This window comes from Eublepharis macularius, chromosome 5, assembly GCF_028583425.1.
Source record: "Eublepharis macularius isolate TG4126 chromosome 5, MPM_Emac_v1.0, whole genome shotgun sequence".
Classification (NCBI taxonomy): Eukaryota; Metazoa; Chordata; class Lepidosauria; order Squamata; family Eublepharidae; genus Eublepharis; species Eublepharis macularius.
The window spans coordinates 136,710,578-136,734,237 of NC_072794.1; the positions used below are offsets into that span (position 1 = coordinate 136,710,578).

General features: G+C 43.6%; 1 protein-coding gene across 3 annotated transcripts in view; it reads right to left on the reverse strand.

Annotated features, from left to right (window-relative positions):
- The window catches only part of EPB41L1 (erythrocyte membrane protein band 4.1 like 1), a 212,765-nt gene that overhangs the window by 40,447 nt on the left and 148,658 nt on the right, over positions 1-23,660 (reverse strand). For all 3 annotated transcript variants that reach the window (XM_054979369.1, XM_054979368.1, XM_054979370.1), the window contains 9 exons: positions 22,943-23,145; positions 17,022-17,186; positions 9,859-9,963; positions 9,716-9,758; positions 7,839-7,914; positions 4,580-4,798; positions 4,076-4,163; positions 1,546-1,698; positions 1,194-1,291 (listed from right to left, as the gene is read on the reverse strand). In XM_054979369.1, the coding sequence (XP_054835344.1) occupies positions 1,194-1,291; positions 1,546-1,698; positions 4,076-4,163; positions 4,580-4,798; positions 7,839-7,914; positions 9,716-9,758; positions 9,859-9,963; positions 17,022-17,186; positions 22,943-23,131 (1,136 nt within the window). In that variant the 5' untranslated portion in view covers positions 23,132-23,145. The remainder of the gene's footprint in view (positions 1-1,193; positions 1,292-1,545; positions 1,699-4,075; positions 4,164-4,579; positions 4,799-7,838; positions 7,915-9,715; positions 9,759-9,858; positions 9,964-17,021; positions 17,187-22,942; positions 23,146-23,660) is intronic.

Here is a 23,660-nt window from a genome sequence, read left to right on the forward strand (position 1 = left end):
AGAGCCGCCTAAGGCTAATGTGTTTGTGGCACAGGCAAGTTCTGAACAGTGGACTGCCCAGAATTCTGAGAGAGTCACTGCTCTGCATTGTATATTATTAGCTGGAAGCACAGACCATTTTTCGCCCTTAGGATCTCTCTCATATCTCTTTTCCCAACCTAAGGAGACTTGGGCTTTGAGAATGTACCTGATTATAAAGAGTGCCATGCACGGTGTGAAAAGAAAGGCTTCCCTACATTCTGCAGAAACCTGGGACCTTGAGACCCAGAGACATTCACACTTTTGTTGTTATCTAAGCAAACAACGTTTCTAACTGCATCCAGGGATGTGCTGCCAACTGCTTTTGAGTGGTTTCGGAAGGGAAAAGGATGTCAAGTGAAACCTACAGAGTGAAGGTCCTGAGAGTGGGGCTTGGTGAACTAAACACTGGTCTGTGTAAAATAAAAAATGTTTCAGATGGAGACAGAAACCTACGAAGTGTGGAGCCTACAGAATACAGATGTCTCAAAGGTTTTTCTTAGAAATCTTAACACATCTTAAAAATGTCCTGTCTATAAATTAAAGGAGGTATAGGGAGAATATCTTGGTGGAAAAACAATGTCTTTTAGAGCCATACCCAGTTCTGGGTGGAGTGTATGCAAAACTTAACTCTGCTATTCTGTGTAATTTAGAGAGTTGCACATATTTGCTTTTCCAAGCAAGCAATTATGTAGAGTCCTCAAGTTCAGGGGAAGTTAGGTCTGCCCCCCCTTCAGGCTTCTGAGATTTTACTAGGTGCTGGTTACATGATTGTCTCTCATCTTGATTGCCATGAGTAGAAGAAATGGTCTTCCGTTTTCAAAATGCATGTTGAGATTCTTAAGATAGTTCTGTACCAGATACTAAATCCAGTGGCTGTGTAATATTTATTGTAGATGAGCACCACAGAACTATGACCATAACACACTGTTTATGAGAAGATATTAATATGTGGCTGGCTTCTTTTGTGTTTACAGGCATCTTCCTGTCCTACAAAAGAGTGTAAAGGCAGACATGCACTCATATAAACTATACATATCATTAGTTGGATCTGATAAGTTCATGGATGGGAGAACTTTGAGGAAGCAGTGTTCATCATGTAAAACTCAACAGTGAAAGGAATGAAGGATGGAAAAATTGAAATGAAATAAGTAGTATTTTTTCTCCTGTCTCACCTGAAGAATGTGTGGTGCTCAATGCAAACTTTCCAAAGTCTTTTGGCTGAACGATGATTGGGCAGCTTGAACCCAATGGTACTCTCAAACTGCTCATACTGAAAATGCAGAAAACAAAGACCTGGTGTTCTGCCCAAGATTCAAGTAATTGTCTACCAAACTGTGCCATCAGATGCACCATGAAATCACACCCCTCTTCCAAATTCTGGCACATGCCAGAGGACCCCACCAAATACACATAGCCCAAATGAGAAAATGGACATTTCAGACATTCACATTCTCCCCAGGAACTGCTTTCTTCTTCGCTGCCCACTAAAGTACCTGCTAAAGATATTTTTTTTAAGTAACCTACCTCACCAGGTCGAATTTTGATGTAGAAGTTACTCCTCTTGTATGAAATCTTGAGGATCTTGGGCCAGGCAAAACGGTTTATCCTCAGCCGGTCCCTATAGATGAGAAGGCCATTGGCACAAACACCCAGCATAATGTCAATGCCTTCTGAATCCTGACAGGTGTCATGGCAGAAAATAAAAGAGACAGAGAGTAGCATTAATGCATAGAAATTCTGCCAGCACAAAGTCAGAAGGATATTCTTGGTCAAGGCAAAGTAATTTTCAAGCTGGAAAAGAGCAAGGATGGAATGCAGAGAAGGTATGGGAAGAAGGCCATACATCTGCACCCTAAATTCCAAATAAGCCATTGCTTGCCCTCCTTCAAACATCAGACTCACATTTCCAGACTAAATTTATTTTGAAAATGTATATGACCCCTCTCCAGAGACTTAACCTTGGATCTGGAACAATATCAACTGCTCTCAAAGAACCAAGTTTCCACTGGTGAGCCAAGTCGTCTACTTGGTAGGAAAAGGAGGTCCCATCAGAATTTCTTTTTAAAACTAGTACCATTCCAGTTCAGGACTGAAAAGGGGGTCTATAGTGGATAACGTGGAATCTCCTTCTACTTGCAGAGACTGGACTGGGAATTTATTGCAGTCTTAGTGATTCTGGGGGACTGAGCAACAGTCCAGGATGGGGCCCCAGAGTCACTACCCCCCACCATTGGAGCCAGGCAAAGAGTGGCCCTCACCCCATGCAAGGTGGATGTGTGAGATGGGTTGATATTCACTATGAAGGACAACCACTGAGAACATGTGCAAATCTTATAAGTTAGCTTTCCACTTTTTGGAAAAGTTTGGACCAAAAGGCACAAGCCTGCTAAAAGTGGTTAGCTGAAAGGAGGGGAAAAGGCATCCTGCTCCGTATCTCAAAAGCTTGCTCACCAAGGAGACATTGCACTAGAAGTAAGTAGAGTGTTTTTGTGTGGAAAAGACTTAAGCACCTACAATTACGGGTCATGAATCAGCATAATGCTGTACTTGTAGGGACCAAATCTATAGCCTAAAACTCCAGTGCCTCTCATATCTTCTACTATATTCAGTTTCAGCCAACAAAAGTGGAGAAAATATGCAGATAAGATTTTAGGTTTCGGTTATTCTTGCTTTTAAGGCCTTAACCCTCAGCACTCTAAGTGTGGTTATAATATAGTAATAACAACATTCGATTTATATGCTGCCCCAGGACAACTTAATGCCCACTCAGAGCATTATTATTATTATCCGCACAACAAACAGCCTGTGAGGTGGGTGGGGCTGAGAGTTATGTCATTATTATCCCCCACAACAAACACCCTGTGAAATGGGTGGGGCTCCTAGGAGCTCCAACTGACCCAAGGTCACCCAGCTGGCTTCAAGTGGAGGAATGGGGAATCTAACCTGGTTCTCCAGATTAGAGTCCCACGCTCTTAACCATGACACCATTATCTCCTCTGTAATGTAAGACTGCTAAAGTGGCTCAAGACCTATAGGCCATTTATTATGGTTGCTGTCAGATCAGATGTGGATATGAAAGGGGATGAAGGAAGAAAAAAATCAGATTCTAGAACAGAAAGAGAACAGAGGAAGAAATGTGTGGAGGGATGCCTACTGTGGGGATTTGAACCAAGAATCTTGTGTTAATATTCTGATAACTTCTGTTGCAAAATCTATGAAGAAATTCACTTTTCTGGAATAAGGTTTCCAACTTTCACGTTATGAAAAAACCTCACAGTTCTGCTTCAGAAAGCCAGAAATCTCACAAACACTCAATTGTTAAACATTTGCCAGAATGGCAATGGCACGGGATCCCCGACTCCCAGCAGGGGACTGGCCACCCTGTATGAAATGTGCCTAATATTATACTGCTCGATATTATGAGGGCCACGTAAGATGGCAGAATGTTCTCATTTTCAGACAGGCCTTCGAAGAAATTCACGCAACCAAACTAGTATAATGCAGCACACTTGTGCAGTGTTCTACCATGAAGTAAAGTGATCACATGACCAGTTCCAAACAAACAATGCTTATAATCACCTCTTCATATATTGCATGCTCTGACTGTACACAAAGTGTGAAGCCAGAAAACAAATTTGGAAATTTTTCTATGAATGTTATATATGACAGAGATGCACATTAGTGGAGTTGTAAGCAGGACTCATGCAGAAGAAATCATGGCAGTACAGGATCACTTGTCAAACTTTGCACAAATCTACACAACCCAAATTCCCAGCATTCCAATTAAGATAAGCAGCTCTGTCCTTAGTTAACCAGATCGAAAGAGATGAAGAAAGCAGCCCCATTTTAAAACGTGGTTTTGAGTTTTTTATGAGCCTGCTGTGTGGGTCCTGAGCATTTTATTAATATTTTAAAGAAATAAGCAGAGCAGATAATGCAAGGGTTAGGACAGTTTTTTAAAGAGAAGAAAGGGTTGTCTGAAGACGACCCCAGAAGCAAGGGCTTTCTCCCAGTTGGGGGCTTCCAGCCCTCTGAATCCTCAGATGCAGGATACCTTGGCATGATGCAGGTCAACTCCATACATAGACAGCTTCTTGGCATTTTCCAGGAAGTGAATTTCTGCCTCTCCTGGCGTCATGCCCCTTTGAAAGAAAGAAATGGCAACCATGAAAACAATTTGCTCCAAAAGACAGGCAAGAGGCTGGCCTATCTCTCACAGGGAACACGCAGATAAAAAAGTAAAAATGAGATTTTATCTGTTTGATGGGTTGATACTCTGGCCTTTGAGTACAGAGCCTTCTCAAGCAAAACAACAAATACCAACAAAAATAAACCACAAATATGAAAAAGTAAAAATAAAACCAAAGTCAAAACAATAAAAACCATTCAATAAGATCTAGCAACAGGATTAAAAAACATCATAAACACCAGTAAAAGCAGACAAAAAGATACTTTACAAAAGCTGCACAATACTTTTTGCTCCCAAACACTGTGAGAAGGCAATCTGCCCAGGTCTCAACAGTTTACAGTACTGACTGCAGGATGGACACTCACTCACCGGTAAGTCTTATGCAGCTCCATAATGCGCTCTTCCAGTTCCCTGGTCTGGTTTGGGGCAAAACGAAGCTCACTGACATAGTTGGCCACATGCTCCTCAGCATCATAGTCGCCCAGTTCTGCCTGCACTGCGTAGGAGCCTAGCAGAGCGTGTGTGACAAAGGAACACGGCAGCCGCCCGCTGATGATGTCTGCTCGGAGCTGTAAGCACAGGTAGTATCTAGGGAGGGGAGAATGTCAAGCAGTGAGAACAGCCCTAAGGAAAGTAATCAGGAGCATTGGGTTGCAAAAATTTGCTAAGGGCCAATTCATTTCCCACTTTCAGAGGTAGAATCGCACCACTGGTGCTTCACCAAGCCAAATGCAGCCCATCAGCTATTTGTAATAATGCTCTAGATGTTCCAAAAAAACCCAAAAAATCCTCTTGGTTTTGCTGCCACCTAGGACTGCAACAACATGCTCCCAAGCACTTTGTATTTATTTATTTATTTAATTTATAGTCCACTCTCCCCGCAAGCAGGGTCAGAGTGGATTTACATCATAAAGACATAAAAACAATTAAGAACAAAAACATTGGTAGCAATCATATAGCACAACATTAAACATAAAAGGCAGTTCATATTGCACCCTACAACTCAGCACCTCGCACCCACAGGGCAGAGTGGTTAAAATACAATCTGTGTAGGGTTGGACACATATCACCCACCCCCCACTGGGAGGGTCCAATTGGATGATTCGTCTGCCTCAACTCCACTGGGAGCCAGTGCAGAACAGGTATAATACATGACCGGAAGGAAGTTCCGGTCAAGGCACATGCTGCTGCATTCTGGAACAGCTGTAACTTCCAGAGCAGACACAAGGGTAGCCCAGTGTAGAGCGAGCTGCAGTAATCCAGCCTGGAGGTGACCGTTGCATGGATCACTAATGCAGTGTATAATGGCTTGGCGCCAGCCTGTACACTTACCCTATGTGACAGCCCTGATGATTACTGGGGATGCCTGCAGGGGAGGCCTTTGGAGGCTGCCCACCCCAGGTTTTAACTGAGGAGGAGACGGTCCACATACATGTTTTCTCCTCATCTTACCTCTCTTCAAGGCCTTTTCCCTTTTTCTCTTTGGAGCACTCAGAGAGACATTAGGGGAGCTGTTCTTGGCCCCGTCTGCCTGGGACTGATATAGTCCCACCCACTGGCACTGCCTTCTCCCTTCCAGTGGGCTTCTGGATGGCCAGACCTCTGGCCTCTTTGCTCCCATCCCTTGTAGCCTTGGCAACTGGCCCACCACTCTGAGCACCTTATTCAGCCAGGACCTGAATCCCTGAAGAGTGGAGTTTTTAAGAGGGCTGGTCCTTCACCTCCTGCCATTTTTGTCAGGGATGCCCTGGAGGTGGGTGAGGCTGCTGGATGGCTCAACACCCCAACACTCTACGACCAAACCTTCCTGAGTACTGAGCATGTATTGTAATGAAAATTCGGAGATGAAGGACCTAACCTCGTTGCAGTGCTTGCTGCTGTTACTGTGCATCAGCACAGGTGTTGAACCACACTGGGGTTGACAAAGATGTTGCTAGCTGTGAAGTGTCTTCAGCATTAGAATAAAATCATATCTGCAAAAAGCATGCTACTAATTTGTATTGACATGACCATAGGTTTGCAGTGGGGCATGCATCTTTACAACTAAACACTAAACTATGCAGCAGAACCTTCTCTGCAATCACAATTCTGAATCTGAACACCTTAATACTGGGAAAGCTTTTAGCTGTGACCAGTATCTGACAAAGCAGCCCCCAAAATGTATGTGTGCGTACTTGTGCTTGTATACAATACATAGCCGGTGGATTGTACTGGGTTTCCTTGTGCAGGCTTGTAATAAGAGAATATACAAAACCTCATTGCTGTGGCCTCTGCCCATGTTTAACGCAACTGAAGGTTACCACCTTCCAGTGGCCAAGATAGGCAGCAGCCATGTGGGAATCAGAGCCAAGCTACAAGTGATGCCTGACACAGGTTGGACACTTGTCAGCTTCCCTCAAGTTTTGATGGGAAATGTAGGCATCCTGGTTTTACAGCTTGGCTCTCCATTACAGCTGCAATACCAGGATGCCTACATTTCCCATCAAAACTTGAGGGAAGCTAACAAGTGTCCAACCTGTGTCAGGCGTCACTTGTAGCTTGGCTCTCAGACTCAACATTTTCCTTCCCTTCAGTACCATGGGAGAAAGTAATTGTACACATTAAACAACTGTAATTATTACGCTGTTTTTATTGCATTTTCCCAATTTTGTAAACCAGTTTTTGTTTGCATTATTTGTAGCACGTATTATAGTTTTTATTGCATTTTTAAACTTTGCCTTTCTCCCCAATGGGGACCCAAAGTGGCTTACATCATTATCCTCTCCTCCATGTTTTCCTCACAACAATCCTCTACGGTCGGCTAGACTAACAACGTGTGACGGCCCATGGTCACCCAGTGATCTTCCATGGCAGAACAGGGATTTGAACCTGGGTCTTCCGGATCATAGTCTGACACTCTAACTGCTATGCAATGCTGGCTCTATTATAGCCACTGTTATATATTATACAGTTTTAATTGCATTGTCTTCCAATTTTGTGGTCTGCTTTGAGTGTCACCAAGAGAGGCAGATTTAAACAAAGTAAAATAAATAAATATATATTAAAAATTAAATTCCTGGAACTAGTTTTTGGCCATTGTTGCATTCTTCCAGTGGCAGCAGGGAATTGCTTAAGCTGTGTTCTTGATTCTGAGGTGAGAGGTGAGGTCTAAGGTCCAAACTAGATGCTATGTCTGGGTCAGCTTTCCTCCCACACCTGCAACAGCCTCAGAGGAGCTCTATTTGCCCTGCTGTGGTGCTCCATATGTAATATTCAGTGCATGTTTGTCCAAAGCAGGACAAACAGACCCCTTAAGGCCATGTCAGCTCAGGAAAATGGCATGAGAGAGAAGGCTGAAGCCTTTCATTCCTCAGTGCCACCATTCTAAGCCAACTCAAGCTCCAACATGCTTAGGAGCTGCAGTTCCCCAACATCATATTTGGCCATGCAAAGATCAGAAATGGGTCACGTTGTATCAGACATAACATTTAGTTTGGGCCCAAGACGAGTCCCTAGCTGCTAAAATTTCTCTTGGCCACCAGAAGATGACAACTGTTGCCAAGGCAAGCAGCAGCAGTGGGTGACTGTCTTTACACCTTCCCTCATTCGAAGGGAAGGATTGGCCCAAAGTGGAACCATCTTTACTCACCTTGTGATATCCTCTGTGAGCTGGGCAGGGTCAGGTGGATAAAACTTGACAGTGAAAGCAAAGTTCCAGGGACCACCTTGGTAAAAAGGGAGAGAGGGAAAAGGAGAGGGAGGGGAAAAATAGTAGGAATAGTCACATCTGAAAGAGGCGATCCCTTCTATTGCTTCTCACAGACATTCTCACAGCATGTTCGATTGTTGCGTCCATGGTTTGGTTTGCCTCCCACACTGTCTCTGAAGTCTCTAAGGAAACTATCAATGTGTCTAGAGAAGATAAACCCTTCAAAGACAGAAGGGATCCCAGCTTGACTTGATGTTCGTTGCTGAGGCAATAGCAGGGTGCATTTGCCCGTTCAGACCTTACGACACAGTGGAACAGCCTTCACCGCACAGACAGACCATGACTTTGCTGTTGCCATGGAAACAGTCTCATGTTTCCCAGGGGGTCTGGCATCAGGGATAGACCTCCTGCGGCATCTGTGTGAATGGCTGCACAGCAAACCCACCCATGGCCAGCTATTCTGTACTCCAGTTGCCAATGAGGAACCCTTTCCCTCCTAGCAGTGAAGGGCAGAGAAGCTGATAGTACTACCAAAGGATGCAAGTCCAGTCACCACACTTTCTGACCTGCTGACATCACAGCACAGAGCACAATTTACTCTGCCTGATACATCCATACAAACACAGCCTCCCCCGACTTAAGTCATCCAATGCTTCATGGGTATCTTTATCCAACACACTAGCTCTTTGTTTGTGACATGCTTTGGTCAGGATTGTGCAAGCTATGGATTTCTAGATGGAGTATTCCAAGCAGGGATTGCAAGCTACATGTCTGCATGAGACAGACAGCAAACATACCTACTCCACTGCTGTGGGGTTTAACAGAAGGGGCAGTGCTGAGTATAAATGTGCGATTTCTTAGTAGGGAGAGTATCTTAGTTCCTTTGAGAAGCAGAAATGATCTTTTAATGCTAACAGGCAGCAGGGCTAGCGTCTCAGAGCTTTAGAGTGCTTCTGTCTCCAGATCTGTGATAATTTGAAGTCTAAAGGACATAAATCAGTTACCATGAACAAAAATCTCCTTGGGGAAACCTGCCGTAAACAGCCCACCTAGTACATGCAAAGCTGCATTGCACAGCACTGCCACATGCATCTCAAAAAACCAAGGCTATTTCCAAAGTATCTGCCTAATCATTTTTGCATTTGCTTAACCAGGCCTGCATTATTAGACTTCTACATTATTAAGAGTGCTTTACAGTCGTCATCTCGACTATATATCGAGATTATTATTATTCCAATTTAACAAATAGAGACATTTTAAAGAGCGTTACAACAAAAGCCCAAATGGCTGAGATCCAAGCGTGAGGCAGAATCAGAACTTAGACCCAGCATCACCAAGGCCAACATTGTATACTCAGGCACACAAGTGGCAAGCTTTGCAGTGGATCACAGAGCCAGACTCATGGAAGATAGGTCAATGCAAGCTAAATGGAAACTCTATGTTCAGAAGCAGTCTACTTCTGAATGAGTGGGCAGGTACAACAAGGTAAATGCTGTGTGGCCCTGCTTATAGGTTTCCAGGCAGCTTCTGGTTGGGCACTGAGGAAAGAGGAGGCTGGATAATTAATCTGATCTGGCTTGGAGCACTGAAAAACTGCTAGTATAGGCCTTTAAGATATTATTCCCCAGTCGGCATCTACTCCTTTCACCACACTTCCTCCAGATCTTTTTAGAAAACCAGTCTCTTTTGGTGAAGAAGCTGAATGGTTAACTACGTAAGGGAGTCTTTTGCCTTCTTCAATCCATCCATAGATGTTGCTGCATCCATATACTTTATGGCTAGCAAAATCTTGAACACACCTATTTTGGGCTACTCACTGCGAATCTGCTTTTTTATTTCCTTAGAGGGGTCCAACCAGTTCTGAAATGACAAGAAACAGCACATTAGGGGAAATCCTGTTTGAACAGAACAGACTGAATGGGCAGAGCACAGGGTTCTTCCCAGAGCCACCCACACATACCTTCTGACTGTCTGAGTCACAGAATGTGAGTCCAAAATAATCCTTCTCCAGGAGGTTGAGATGCTCACAGACCAAGTCAAAGAGCACTTGGCCCCGGGCATGTTTCTGCAGAAGACACAGGCATATACAGTAAGAAGTAAGAGATCACTTGGATACATTCTCTTCCTCTTCCTAAAGTATGCTGTGGAGCCACACAGGACAAAGGCAGAAGTGGGGATATGACCATAAAACCAAACAAAATTATAACTTGGTCACTGGGAGCATGTACGAAACTTTTCCATGCCCCTCTACATGACCCACAGGACTACAAATGGTTGAGTAAGGAAACAGCTTTACAAAAGAGCAGCAGTACAGATAGGTTGCAATTCTAAGAATACTTTTCGAGGAATAAGTCCCATTGACTAAAATGGGATTTGCAGCTGAGCAGACCTGCTTAGGCTAGCTCCCTTGGCCAGTTACCCAATTCTTTCCACATTTCTAGCAACAGGTCTGGTAACTTGCAGTAGCCCCTCCTCTGAGCCACAGTAACTGGCTTTCCCAGGATGGAAAGGGCAACACAGTGTTCTTCTTGGCCAAGGGGAAGACGTACGCAGAGACCCGACAAGAACACACACTGAAAAGGGCAGCGCATGCAGCTTTGAAAGTCTTATAACACTCATTCCTTGCCCTGTGCCACCATTGCTATGTTTTATAACTTAAAGTGCCATGGGAAATCCTTACCCAGCTGCAAAGAATGCTTAGGCTTTTTTTTTTTTTTTGCAGAAGCCATTCCTGACTGTAAAAAGGCCAGGAGAGACAAATGTAACAGAGGCCCACAGCTCCTTTTGGCTCAGAAACAAGAACTTCGGTTGTAAGAGGGGAGAAGGGAGCACGGTTAGCAGGCAAGCAAGGTGTGGGAGCACAGAGAGAAGGGGCTGGGTGGATGGGAGAATTTAGTAAACCATTTGCCAGTCTATATAAAAGGTATATAATCCTTCAAGTCTGGAAGGCCTTATGCCTTTCCCAAAGAAGGGGGTCAGGATGTAAATCAGGATGTACCTGATCGCCTTCTTTGAAATACCCTTCCCACCTTTTGATTGGGATATAAAGGCTCAGGGATCTCCGTTCCTATTTGAATCTGACAAAAGGAGCTTGACTCTCGCAAGCCCTGGAAAATCTTGCTGGTCTTTAAGGTACTACTGGATTCAAACCATGCTCTTCTGTTGACACTTGTATGGGAATATTCTGAAGGCAGCAAGAATAGGTTCGCAACTGAGCAGCCGGATTCCAAGTCTTGATATACTAGCACAGAGAGATTCTTGCGATGTAAAGTAACAGTTATTCTAGCACAGAGCAATAAACACCAACAGAAGCCTTTTTCAATAAAGCAATTAACATTTTCCCACAGAAGCACTTCATTGTATGCACAGACTCTTCATTAACCAGCACACCAAAAGGCACTGGATCAATTTAAGCATTTAACATGTTTGTTTGTTTTAATTGTAAGAAAGTTCAGCAGATGAACTTTCGTGAATGGCAGCACACTCTGGAAAATCAGTGACAGAGACAGCCCTCATAACATTCTTGGTAGCCAGCAGATGATAAATCACTACTTCCTAAGTGGTCTACAGGAGTAATATGTTGATTTGGAATCTGCCAGATTTGATATATCTATTTGGGGCAAGAAGCCTTTGGTAAACCCATACTCCTCTGTATCATCATGGGTCTGTCACTTGAGTTCCTGTGTTGGCTTTGGATCAGTATCGAGATTCTAGCCCTTAGCTCAACCTTAACCAAATAATTTCCCTAATTTCTACCTAAGTGTGTCCCTTCTTGCTTCTTATTCTCTGTTCAAGTTCATCTCAGCTACTTCCACACAGGACATTTACCCCTGGGTTTGATGCTCTTGAGACGCTTTCATGCACCTCCTGGGGTATTCCCAGAGTTTCTCTAATCTTCCTCAAACCTGTTAAGTTTCAGGAAAGATTGCACTAAAGCCTGTATGGCTGCCATTTTGGTGAGAAAGTTTGAATTTTCCCTGCCCCCCATCCCCGCAACTATTTTGTCCCTCTGCCATTTTTTAAAATTGCAAATTGAATATTATATCCATATAATAAGGCTCTCTGAACTTTATAATAATATGGTTATCTGAACTTTAAGGGGAATGGCACTTCTCTGCAACGAAAGGAGCTAGATACTTTTTAAAAAATGAAAGTTGGGAATTCAGAGAATTTGGGAATTCAGAGACCCTAATAAATATATTGTTATTATTTGTAACAATATTCAACGACTAATTCTTTTTTAAAAATTGAAAAAGCCACAGTGGCCCTGGAGAGGGGGGAACTGCCACTGCTGAGGGTCTGGACTGAGGGAACTGTGAAGAAACCTGCCACATGGAAGCCCAACTACCACTGCACTGTATTGGCAGTTGCAGCAGCAATTAGGAAACCACATAAGCCTGTTCCTGTGTGAAAATCACCCTTCTCTCCTTCTATTGTGGGTATCCTGTACTTGAAATAGTGCCCCCACCCCCTCTTAGGGAAAGTTTCCTTCATTCATCCAACAAAGTTATTTTTGAACCACCTTTACCTCACCCTACCTGGCACTCCATTATTGTCTGAAACTCCCACGTCCATTTAGAGCCCTACAAATCACTCCCCTCAACTCCCCAAACAGATTTCTCATGTAATGAAGACAGTAACCCCTCCTGACAGAAACCACTTCATATTTCAGTGCTTTACATTTAAATAGTTGGTAAGGCAGAACAGCAGAGCAATGTGGATCAACCAGGGTCTTCAGAGGATGCCTAATTCCATAAGTCCTGTTGGGCCTCCTGCAAAAATATCTCTGGCTTTGAAAGTTCCTTTAATAACATACTCTCCCCCCACCCTCTTTTTTTCTTAAGAGAACTTTCATCTCTATAGCAATCAGCTCTTCCGCAGTAAGTAAAGCTCCCTCTCAGAACCTCACTGTTGGCTAAAGAGCCTGGCTGCTTGAGTGCCGAGATCAAAGCAAAAGAATTTCACTGATCCCTTTCACCACCTCAGTCCTTTACTTCACTTTATTTATTGGGTGATTTTTACCCCTCTTTTTTCTAATGAATCAAAACATTTTCCAATGAAGTATACCAACCATCCATCAGAAATTATAACTAAAACTCATCATATAATAGGTAAACTGTAAATTCCTAAAGGACTGTTTAAAACCAAGGGTTTCCAACCTTTTTGACTCTGTGGGCATCTCTGGAATTCTTACATAGCATGTTGGTCACAACCACAAAATGGCTACCAAAAGAGGCAGAGCCAGCCACAAAATGGCCACCACAGGAGACACAGCCGAACACAGAATATCAGGGAGAGAGATTATTGTGTATCTCTAACAGTAATTCTTCAACATTTCAGGTAGAAGATTTGTTTAATAGGATGCCTTTTGAAAGGAACAAATTGCTTAAAATATTTTCTTGCATACAATCAGCTTACCTTCAGTCACAGAGTGAAGATCTTTGTGGTGTGGGGGTAGCTGCTCCCTAAATAACATAATCTGGACAGCTAATCAGATCTCCAATGGCTAATCAGATAGGGTAAAAATCCTAACTTCCCCCTCCCACTTCCTAAAAACACTTGGTGGGCACCAAGAAAGGTGTCAGTGGGCGCCTTGGCACTCACAGACACCACATTTGGGACCCCTAGTTTAAACAGTAGAAAAATTAACACTCTCTACCCAAAACAGATAGCAATGCATGTTGGAGAGGGCCTTTTGTGAGACGGGCTGCTACTAGAAGGGCTCCATTATTTGCTTCAAGCAAGGCTCATGAAACACAACTTTAGATCTCAGTGAGCATTTGAGAAGATATAGGGAGAGAGATTCCGTAGCTTATGGTGGGTCCAGAATAACTTAGGCATTGAATGGTCATAAGTAACACCCTGAATTGGACCTGGAAGCATGAACAGGACTGAAAAATGATAACCAGAAAGTCAGCGAATGCTGTTACCGCTCATAAAAATTCAAAGTGTACGTCATATGGTCTTAGTGAACTAATCTTCTATTAGACAAAACTGTAACTGAGATTGCACCTCCATGCTTTTGTCAAGCAGCACACAGGCCAACCTCCTGCAGCAAAACCATAGCCCCATCATTACAGAGGGATGAGATCTAAGTCCACTAAGTATTATCCAAGCTAAAAATACAATCTGCTTCTACTCTCCATCTTCTGGAAAAGTCTCGGCTCGCTCCCTCTGGATGGAGATATCCCTTAAGGCCAGAGAGCAAATTAGAGCTGTAACATGGGGGCCACTTTAATAACTTCTTATCGTGACCTGTTTGCAAGCAAGTGGTTAATCATACTTCTTCCATAATAGGCATAACGGTTTGCACAGGTGCAGAGAACATCAACTAATTTGTGCGTGTGCTGAGGCACTGCATTTAAATAATTCACTACATACCATAGTCACCACAGCTGGAAATTAAAACCTATTCTCTCTATGTGTGTCACTTACCTCCCCTCCCCCCTTCCATACTCACGTATCCATTCACACACACACACACACACATTCTCTCTCTTCTATTTCCCCCCTCATCAGCATTTTCTTGAAGAAGCAATGTGTGATCTTCAGATTTTTGCTTTGCTTCCGGCATTTCCCACACTGAATTGGCCCAACAAAAGATGTTGCCTAAATCGGCAAAGGCTGGTGAGTCACTGCATAGCTACCGCTGCTCTAAGTAGAAAGTGATGCATGAATATCTCAAAATATTAATTATCCAGGAGCTTGTGGGAGGAGGGAGGTGTTTGGCATCTTTTCCAACACTGTTACAGCTGATGAGGGAGCGAATCAGACATGACAGGCTCAGCCTCTCCACAAAACTTGAAGCGTAGGCTGGTGTGTGTGGGGGGGGATTGTTCTCCGGTAGCTTTATAGCCTCACTACAGCATTAACTCAATTTTCAGAGCAAACCAGCCAAGCTGCTCACCTGGGTCACCATCAACATCTCTCCCATCATCGCCTCGCTCTGCTGCTCACACTGGCTGACAGAACCCCCAGTCACACATGTCACAGCAAGTGCCTGCTTAGAAGAAGCAGGGCACTTGCTTGTACCCGTTTCCGAGGGCTCTTTGCTTCTGAACAAGTCCATTAATTTTTGTCCCTTAGTTCTTTAATCAGAGTAACACAGAAGACCATGACATTTTCTGCACAGCTGCTCAAGCACAAAAAATCCAGAAGCAGGACACCCAGAAAAATTCCAGAAGCAGGAAAGTCCCAGTCCTTTCCTATTCTCCACTTCTATTTACGTTGCCAAGGTAAGGGATGATAAAAAGCACACATTTGTTTACAATGGATGATCCTACTCTGACTTTAAAGGGAGATTAGATAGATGCATGATGAACATGCCAGTCAACAACGATTGGCCACGATGGATAATGTCACTAATGCAGAAAGCCAACAGCAGGGAATGGCTATTGCCTTAATGCCCTTCTTACAGGCTTTCTGGATGCATCTGGTTGGCCATTGTGGCGAGGAGGGAAGGATGGAGGACTAGACAGATCTTTGATGTTCTTATGGTATCTGCACCAAAGTACAAAATGTATCCTAAGAAGTGGCTCTGAGCTTCTTCCCAGGTTACACTGAACAACAGAGTGGAGCAATTTCTGTAGCATTATGCAACTGCACACCCCGGTAAAATTTATCTTCCATAACTTCTGATTTTGAGTCAAGAAGCACCTTAAAGTTCAAGATTTCCAGGGTATAAGCATTCAAGAGCAAATGCTTTCTTCATCAGGGAGCTCTGATGCTTGAAAATTATACCCTGAGAATATCGTTAGTGCAACTGAACTTGAATCTTAGAATCATAGGGCTGGAAGAGATCTCTAGGATCATGTAGTCCAACCCCCTGCACACTGCAGGAAATTCACAACTACCTCCCCTTCCCACACTACCAATGACCCCTGCTCCATGCCTAGAAGATGGCATCTTTTGCTCCATGCCCGATCCCAAGGTGGCGATCAGCCTTACCCTGGGCACGTAAGAAGGGGTACTGATGTAACCCTTCCTGCCCTCCCTCTCATGATCTGCCTAGGTTCACAGGATAAGCATTGCTGTCAGATGGCCATCTAGACTTTGCTTTAAAAACTCCAAAGAAGGAAAGCCCACCATCTCCTGAGGAAGCCTGTTCCAATTTTGCTCTTCTATTGCAGACCAACACGGCTACCCACCTGAAATTACTTTCCCAACCATGAATATTATCTATATCCTTTTTTGCTTCTTTCCCACCAGTGTTTTCTCTTCTCTCTCTCACATGCGTGTGCTCACACACACGACATGACACTGTTCTTCTTTGCATACTGTTTGGGGATCTGTGGCTGTCACTAGTGTGTCCCCAATCTTCCTTTTCATGGTGATACCCGTGCAGAACAACTGTGACTTTAAGAAGCCCACAGCACTAATTGTTTACAGGGTTATCAACAAAAGAAGAACAGCTCTGGAGGCAAGAGGGTCTGTCTGCAGCAAAAAGTAAATATGCTCCCCCATCAAATGTTTCAGACTGCGGCCTGTTCACACAGAGGAGAGACACTTTCTGCTGCAGATCTTTTTGCACCCACAGCCTACAAGTGGGGACACATGCGTCTTCTCTCCCTCCCCTGCAAGGACTTTCAAAATGGCACCCCTCCTTCTTCTCCAGACAAATAAATGTGCTCTATTCACTTTATAGGGAACAGGAAAGTTGAAATAACCCACAGAAATAAAAGAGGCAGATTTTGCACTTCCTTAGAAATAAGGCTGTGCAGTAAGGTTTTATAACAGCCTAAACTTCCTGTCTCCTATGAATATCCTCTCTCCTGAGGGAACCCAGCCAGGGTGACAGTTACACTCACACACACATGCCTACACTTCATTTTCACCATAATATACAAATAGCAGGCAGCCCACGCTCAGAGATGCATGAGTCACACCTGTCTGTCATGTGCATCCCTACAGGGGGTGAAATGCACACACAGACACATGCATGCATCAACAGCAATGCAGAAACCATTAACTGATTCACACATTTTTCTTTGATTGGCTCTCACACTCACTTAGGGCCTGCAGTGTTATAGTATATACAACTTACAGAAGCTTATTACCAGATTTAAAAGTTCAGACAATCCACAGAGAGAGTCCATGACAGGCAACACACAGCCCTTTGCTTACCTCCACTTCACACTCATACTCTGAAGCATCAAGCAGGGTCACTCTGCAGATGGCACTCTTGAGCTTTTTGGTGACCTTCTGAGGTGATTTCTGTGTCTTGCTGGGGGTGGTTCTCTCAGATATTCCATCAGCTTCACTGTAGTCCTTTTCATCCATGTCCACAGCCTTATAAGGAGTCGGGACAGGAGAGAGAAGAATGCACAGGATAAGAAACCCTTTAAAAAGGAAGCTGCAGTGGCTAAATTATGTTCTTGGATGGAAAGCATGACCAAATATGAATCCTCTACTCGGCAGGATTGACTTATGACTTATTACCTGGCTTGCCTATTGTTACGGGAATATTCCCCCCCAATGAATTTATGGAATGAAACCTTCCTCAATGTCAACGGAATTTACTCTAAAAGTTAGGTTAGAACCAGATTAAACCAATCTGTATTCATAAGCATATAACTGCATTATCGATATCGTCTAAACTGAACCCTAGACAGCACACAATGTTTCTGTTCCTGATTCCCACTTTGCAGAAAATTTGTGTCCTTTTAAAAAGCTTTTTTACTATAATATTAGTTGACAATAAAAAGACATTACTATAATATTATGTGAAAACAGCAGTGATGTCTCTCTCATTTTGGTTGTTCTCCTACCCTGCTATTTAGCTTTTCTTAACACGCCGATTGTTATTCTTCCTTTCTTTCTTCAAAACATTTATATGTCGCCTCTTTACAGACCTGCTAGAGGCAGCTCACAAAATAAAAAAACAAAATAAACCAAGATGAAAGAAACATAAAAAATAAAATCCTTAAAACCATTTAAAACCAGAAAATAAAACCCAGAAACATGAAAGACCAACTAAGCATAAACTGCTGAATATACATAGCCACGCTCTCGGATTCTTGTCAGTGGTAGTGCCCAGCAAGATTTTATCTATTTTATCCAAGTGTGAGGGTAAAAACCCCAGAAAGCAATAGCTGTAGTCCCAGGTGGATGCAATAATCTCCTGAGGGTAAATTGGTCCTTGTTAAGCTTCAGCATCAAAGCACTATAAAAAGGTCCACGGCTTGGCACTCTCCACAGGTGTCTTAGATGAAAGACAAAGTTCCTCTAGAGACCAGTCTTCAGCCCACACTGCAGCTAGAAATGGAGGCCCACTGGTGTTGTCCTGGACATTGATCCAGCACTCAGCAATACAATCAGAACTGCTGTCGTTATAACCCTTTACGTTAATAATGTCTGACACAGAACCCAGGGGAATGAGGCTGGCAGAAGGCTGATTTTTACCAGGCAAAAATTCCCTTTTGGCAGAATCAGCTGGAGAGAGAGGGAAGCTTACACAATGGTAACCATTCCTTCTCACAGAGAGTCCTCCATAAGGAAAAGTAAGACATTTGCTAACCCCAGACTTCAAAGGATATATCTGTTAAAAGGGCTTGTCCAAGTCAATGGACACACAGAACACAATGTATTACAAAACCCAGATGGGACAGCACTGGCTATCTCCCAATAGTCAAGTGTGTAGTGGCTCCTGGGCAAATTGTTTGAGAAAGCCACAGAGTGGCTAACTTCTTCCTAATTCCTAACTTGCTGACTCTTACATGTCTTTTTCCATGCCAGGCACCCCATAGATTGCTCTGCCCTGGGTTTCCTTGGACCCTGTCATGGTAATCTGTCCTGGATCATTCACAAGTGCAAAATTGCTTAACTGCTTCTTACCTAGCAGGACCCACTTTCACTTCCTAAGAAAGGGGCACCTGTCAGGAAAGAAACAGTGTGGTGCCTCATACAACCTGACGTGGGGAGGGTTGCCAGGAGAACTGCAAGTCATTTTTTTACCTTGCAAACACCCTCTCATCAGGAAATGAGAAGTCTCTTGAGGGAGTCTCTGTGATGAAGCCCCTCTAGGGTGTCCTCTCATTTTGTGAAGAATGGGGTCCTGCCAGGTTGCAAGCAGAGCATGCCTCTCTCATGCTTTTAACTACGTCTGAACTGGTCATCAAAGGACTCTGGGGCAGCCTCTTATTTCCTAATGGGAGGCTAAGGAGACTACACACAATGCTCCTGTCCCTGTTTCTCATTGTGCACAGGCCCTTCAACTTCTTGAGCCTGAAGTAGTGGTACATGGACTATTTGGGTGATGGTTATGGCACTGTACAGGGACAATTATGCCCCTGAAGACAGCTTAACCAGAGGGAATCCAGCACTCCCAGTTCGTGAACTTGGCTATCCCTGTTTTAAGTGGCACATGAACCTGCTTTCTGGCAGGTGTCTTAATCTCACTGAGCCCTTGCCCCTGAATCATATAGGACACTCTGGCCCCATTTTTTTCCTATTTCTCAGCTACAGTTAATCTTGCACTTGACTCTGGACTGTGATTCTGTCTCTCTGACCCTGTACTTGGTCTCTTGGGACAGTCTAACTGCCTGGTTCTGTTCTTGGGCTCTGACAGCCTGTCTCTGATACCTTCACAAGAGAGCATTCAGAATCTAGACACTCTGTGCAACACCATCCCTCCCCACCTTACTTCCTAATCTGATGAGGGTTCTGTTTCATCACCTCACATGAACGGAGAAAGAACATTTCACCTCCTACCTTCCGGAAACATGACAGAGAGAAGTGACTGCGGTGTGAAAGCTTGTACTATATTGTTATTGCCGGTGGTTCACAAGCCTCAATATGACAGAACTTTTAAAAAAGTGGATTATCTTGAGTTTATATCATCCTGCCATCCAGAAACTTCAAAGGAAAATAGGGGAGGATCCCAATGTATATCTGCAGAAAATAAAGGCTATATAGTTGGGTTGGAGAGATCAGTCCTGTCTGGTTGTTCATGGAAGCCATAGGGGCACATTGGTCTTTGGTATATGCTGGGATGTAGTTCTGGAGCACAGAGGCCTTAGTGAGAGGGCATAGCATCCCAAGACAGATTTTTTCTAACATACAAAGAAAATTGCTGGTACCTCAGAGCTATTTGCAGCTCCTGCTTTACTCCTCCCATTCCTTAACATGTTTATTCAGAAGAACATTTTCTTGATTTTAATGAAACTTGCCTTCCATGCAAGTGTACTTGCAATTGCAGCCTAGAAGGACTTAGGCAAGTTCATAATATTCAAAGGCACACACATCCCATGACAAACAGCTGCTGTTCAATCAGCTCTGGACAATTGCAAGTGGTTTTGAGCACATTTTCTAAACCAATCAAGTAGCTGCGAGACAGTTTATCAAATGGAAAGTGCCCTCAGATGGCCCAGAATCAGTCCAGATAATTTGCATGCATATCAGATGGAGCTAGCTTTTGGCAAATGACAGAGCAGCTGTAGGCATGAAACATCATTTCTCTTATCCCTCACTCAATCCATGCAGCCATCAGCTTGGGTTTTAACATTTGATTATATAATTAGCTTGGCTTTGACCTGCTTAACCTTCTTCCTCCATGCCAAAGGCTCAAGCGGTTATCTTTTGCTTGGTGGAAAAGGACTCACCATTGATTTTGTTTATATTATTGTTCTGGAAACTTGCAACCAATTCATTAACTTTGCTTGCTTTCTGTTTCTCTTCAAATTTTGCACTTTGGGAAAAAAATGTAAGGGTACACAATCCATCAAAATTTTAATTTTTAGTAATTTAAAACAATTTAAATTTAAATAATTTTTTTAAACAAGGAAAGGATGATTTTTGGGAGGTCAGAATTGAAAAAACTAAAATACCCAAGTACCATGAATGCTATACCACTACTACCAGTTTCATTGTATTTTAGCAGAAAAACAGGGATCATTTAAACAAATGAAGCAAGCTGGAATTAAATATATCTTGCTGATGGGCAGGATCACAAACATTGATCCTGAAAGAATAAACTCCCTCTTGATTCTCCATCACTAGGAGAGTTCCATATGGTCTCATATGGAAATCGAAGAGTGACCTTCTCACTGCATCTTTCATTCCTGGGGCTGATGAATCTGGTTTGGGGATTTACCTGGGAGACTGCCTCAGAGGGAATTGGGTTTACTAGAAGGTGACGGTCACAACACTCTTCCCTACTGCTCCTCAAGAGGGGTTTCCAAGATACAACAACTCATAGAATTATCACAGGTGTACTCCTGGCCCCTTCACCGCTTGCCATAATTCTGAAAGCTCCGAGCAATCACTTAGTCTTGATCTCCTCATGCACAGAGATTTTCCACAGCAGGTCTGGAGGTGGTCAGCCAGCTATTGATTAATGACTCCAACAAACCTCCAGCCTAACATAGGGGGTCTGCATTGGAGGCTGCAAGGCTGTGAAAAAAAGCTCTGGAATAACATGAACGAGTAATACACGTTTGCATGGAATGGGACAAAAAAAGTGAGTGATTAACTGCAGTGCATGAATTTTCCTTACAATCTCCACACAGTGGTTGTTGAGGGAGAAAAGTAGAGAGGATGAGAATGGGGAAGATATGTTAAGCAGGTGGCAGGGGGCCACCAACATCCAGTTTTGCAGAGTTTCCTACAGGACATAGAAGCCTGATTTTCTGACAAGGTGAACACAATACTGACAAAAAGTGTTAACCAATTGACAGGCTACAAAGCAATGTGGGAAACTATTGCCAGGCAGCCTCACCAAACAGCTTCAATGTTGACTGGCAGTGATGATTTCTACAGCATGAGGGAGTTTAGCCTCTGTCTCCATTAGTTGAGAATGGCCAGGGCTGGGAGCAGGGGAAGAGAACGGAGAAATGAGTGAGCTAGTTGTGGTACCATGAGGAAAAGTGCAAAGAGGAAGAGTAGCTAGGAGAAGAGAGAATCCTCTCTCATGGAACTTAAGCCAAAATCTCTTTTACTCATAACACCCAAGTAGCACAGTTTTCTCCACCTCCAACATTATGACTTTGTCTCTAGCATGACAATGATGCACCTGCCAGGAGCTCAAACAAAAGTGTGAATGAGGCCTCTGCACAGGCTCTTTTCCTTATTACTACCGCAGACGATCAAAGGCTGAGTCCGGATAGTGAAAACACATTGCAGGGCAAAGCTCTGAGGAACTCTGGTTCCCATGAAGCCCTGCAGATGCTATTCTCAGCACCACCTTCTCCCAACACACCTGCTCTGCAAGCTTAGAGACACAATGGACTCCTTGCTTCTTATCAGCATCCACACTCACAAACATATTCAAAAGCTGTACCGATACAATTCATTCATTAAAGGTATGGCACATCATGCAAGTAATGCTCAGCTCCTTGGGAAGTGAATTGCTTGCACTGAATGTTTCTTACCTACAATGAAACATGTTACAAGAGGAACCACAACTTTTATATGGACCCAGCAAAGGAGCAAAAATGGAGGACGTACCAATTATGACTCACAGAATCTTAAGAGGTCTTAGACCAGACTCCAAGATGGACACATAATGTTTTCCCCATTCACTTTCTCAAAAGCTATAGCAAATCGGCATTTAAATGAGGTGCCAGGACTTGCCTAAAATCAATGATATGTAGCCTGGGGTATCCTTCCCGCTAACAACAGAAACTGTGGGTGAGAGCCACGGACATTCAGCAGTGAGAGAAAGTCAGGGCTCATTCATCAGTTTGAGCTGTAGGTCTTTCAGTCACTTCATGCTGACTCCCATCTGTGCTGCCATGGACTGTGTTGTACCTGCTGCTCACCCCACACTGAGCTGCATCCAAATCAGCCTCTGATGTTCATAGCCACCTGATTAAGTTGAAGTTAAGAATGAGTGTGGAAGGCCTAACACAGCTTACCCTGGTACACAGAGCTGCATCTGTCATGGGCTCTTTCATTCACATGAATAACCTGTCACTCTGCATGTTGTCAAAATCACTCCATTCTTTATTAGTACTGCACTCTGTCAAGGGCTGACCCTTAGCAACAAAGCCACCTTCCAGGGCTGATTCTGGGAATGGTGATGCTCTAAGCAAGCAATTCAAACTCACCCGTTCTGCATGTTTGGAGTCACTGTGGGCTCCTGGCTTCTCATCAGCGTCAGCGTCCTGGTTGTTTGCTGTGGGACTGGAGCTACTGGTCACTGCATTCGGCCCACTTGCTGCTGCCTCTAGCTGTTGCTGCGGAGTTTCCTCTTGGGCATTCTTCACCTCGGAATCTGGGCCCGTCTCTGTTGTCATGGTTACTAATTATTCTACATTTACAAAAGTAAAACAAGATGAGGGATTAAAAGTGCAATCCTGACTTTTGAAACAATCAAACACACATGCATACATGCTTCCTTAGCTTTTAGTGATGCATGTGGGTGCTGGTGATGTCTCACACATCGTCAACTGCAAATCAAATCTTCATGATCAATGAATCTGCCACTTGGACACCACAGGCTAATCTCAAACACTCCACAGGGATGGAACTGTTTGAAGCAAATGTATCCTGATAGAGCAGGACTGGTAGTTACACATTATTGCTCAGGACCTCCTTTTGAAACTCACAACTGAGGTGGGCATTTATAACAGAAAAGCAGAACCCCGTAAGAAACAGAAAAAAACCCTTTCTCACAATGCCCAAGCTCCCTGTCAATCCACAGAATAACCATCTCAGCTCCACAATGCCCTTTATTTAAAAAAAAAATTGATTTCCCAGGCGAGAAAACTCACCCTGGGTGACCTTGGGAAAGAACTCACAATCTAAGGTATAATACAATTTTTC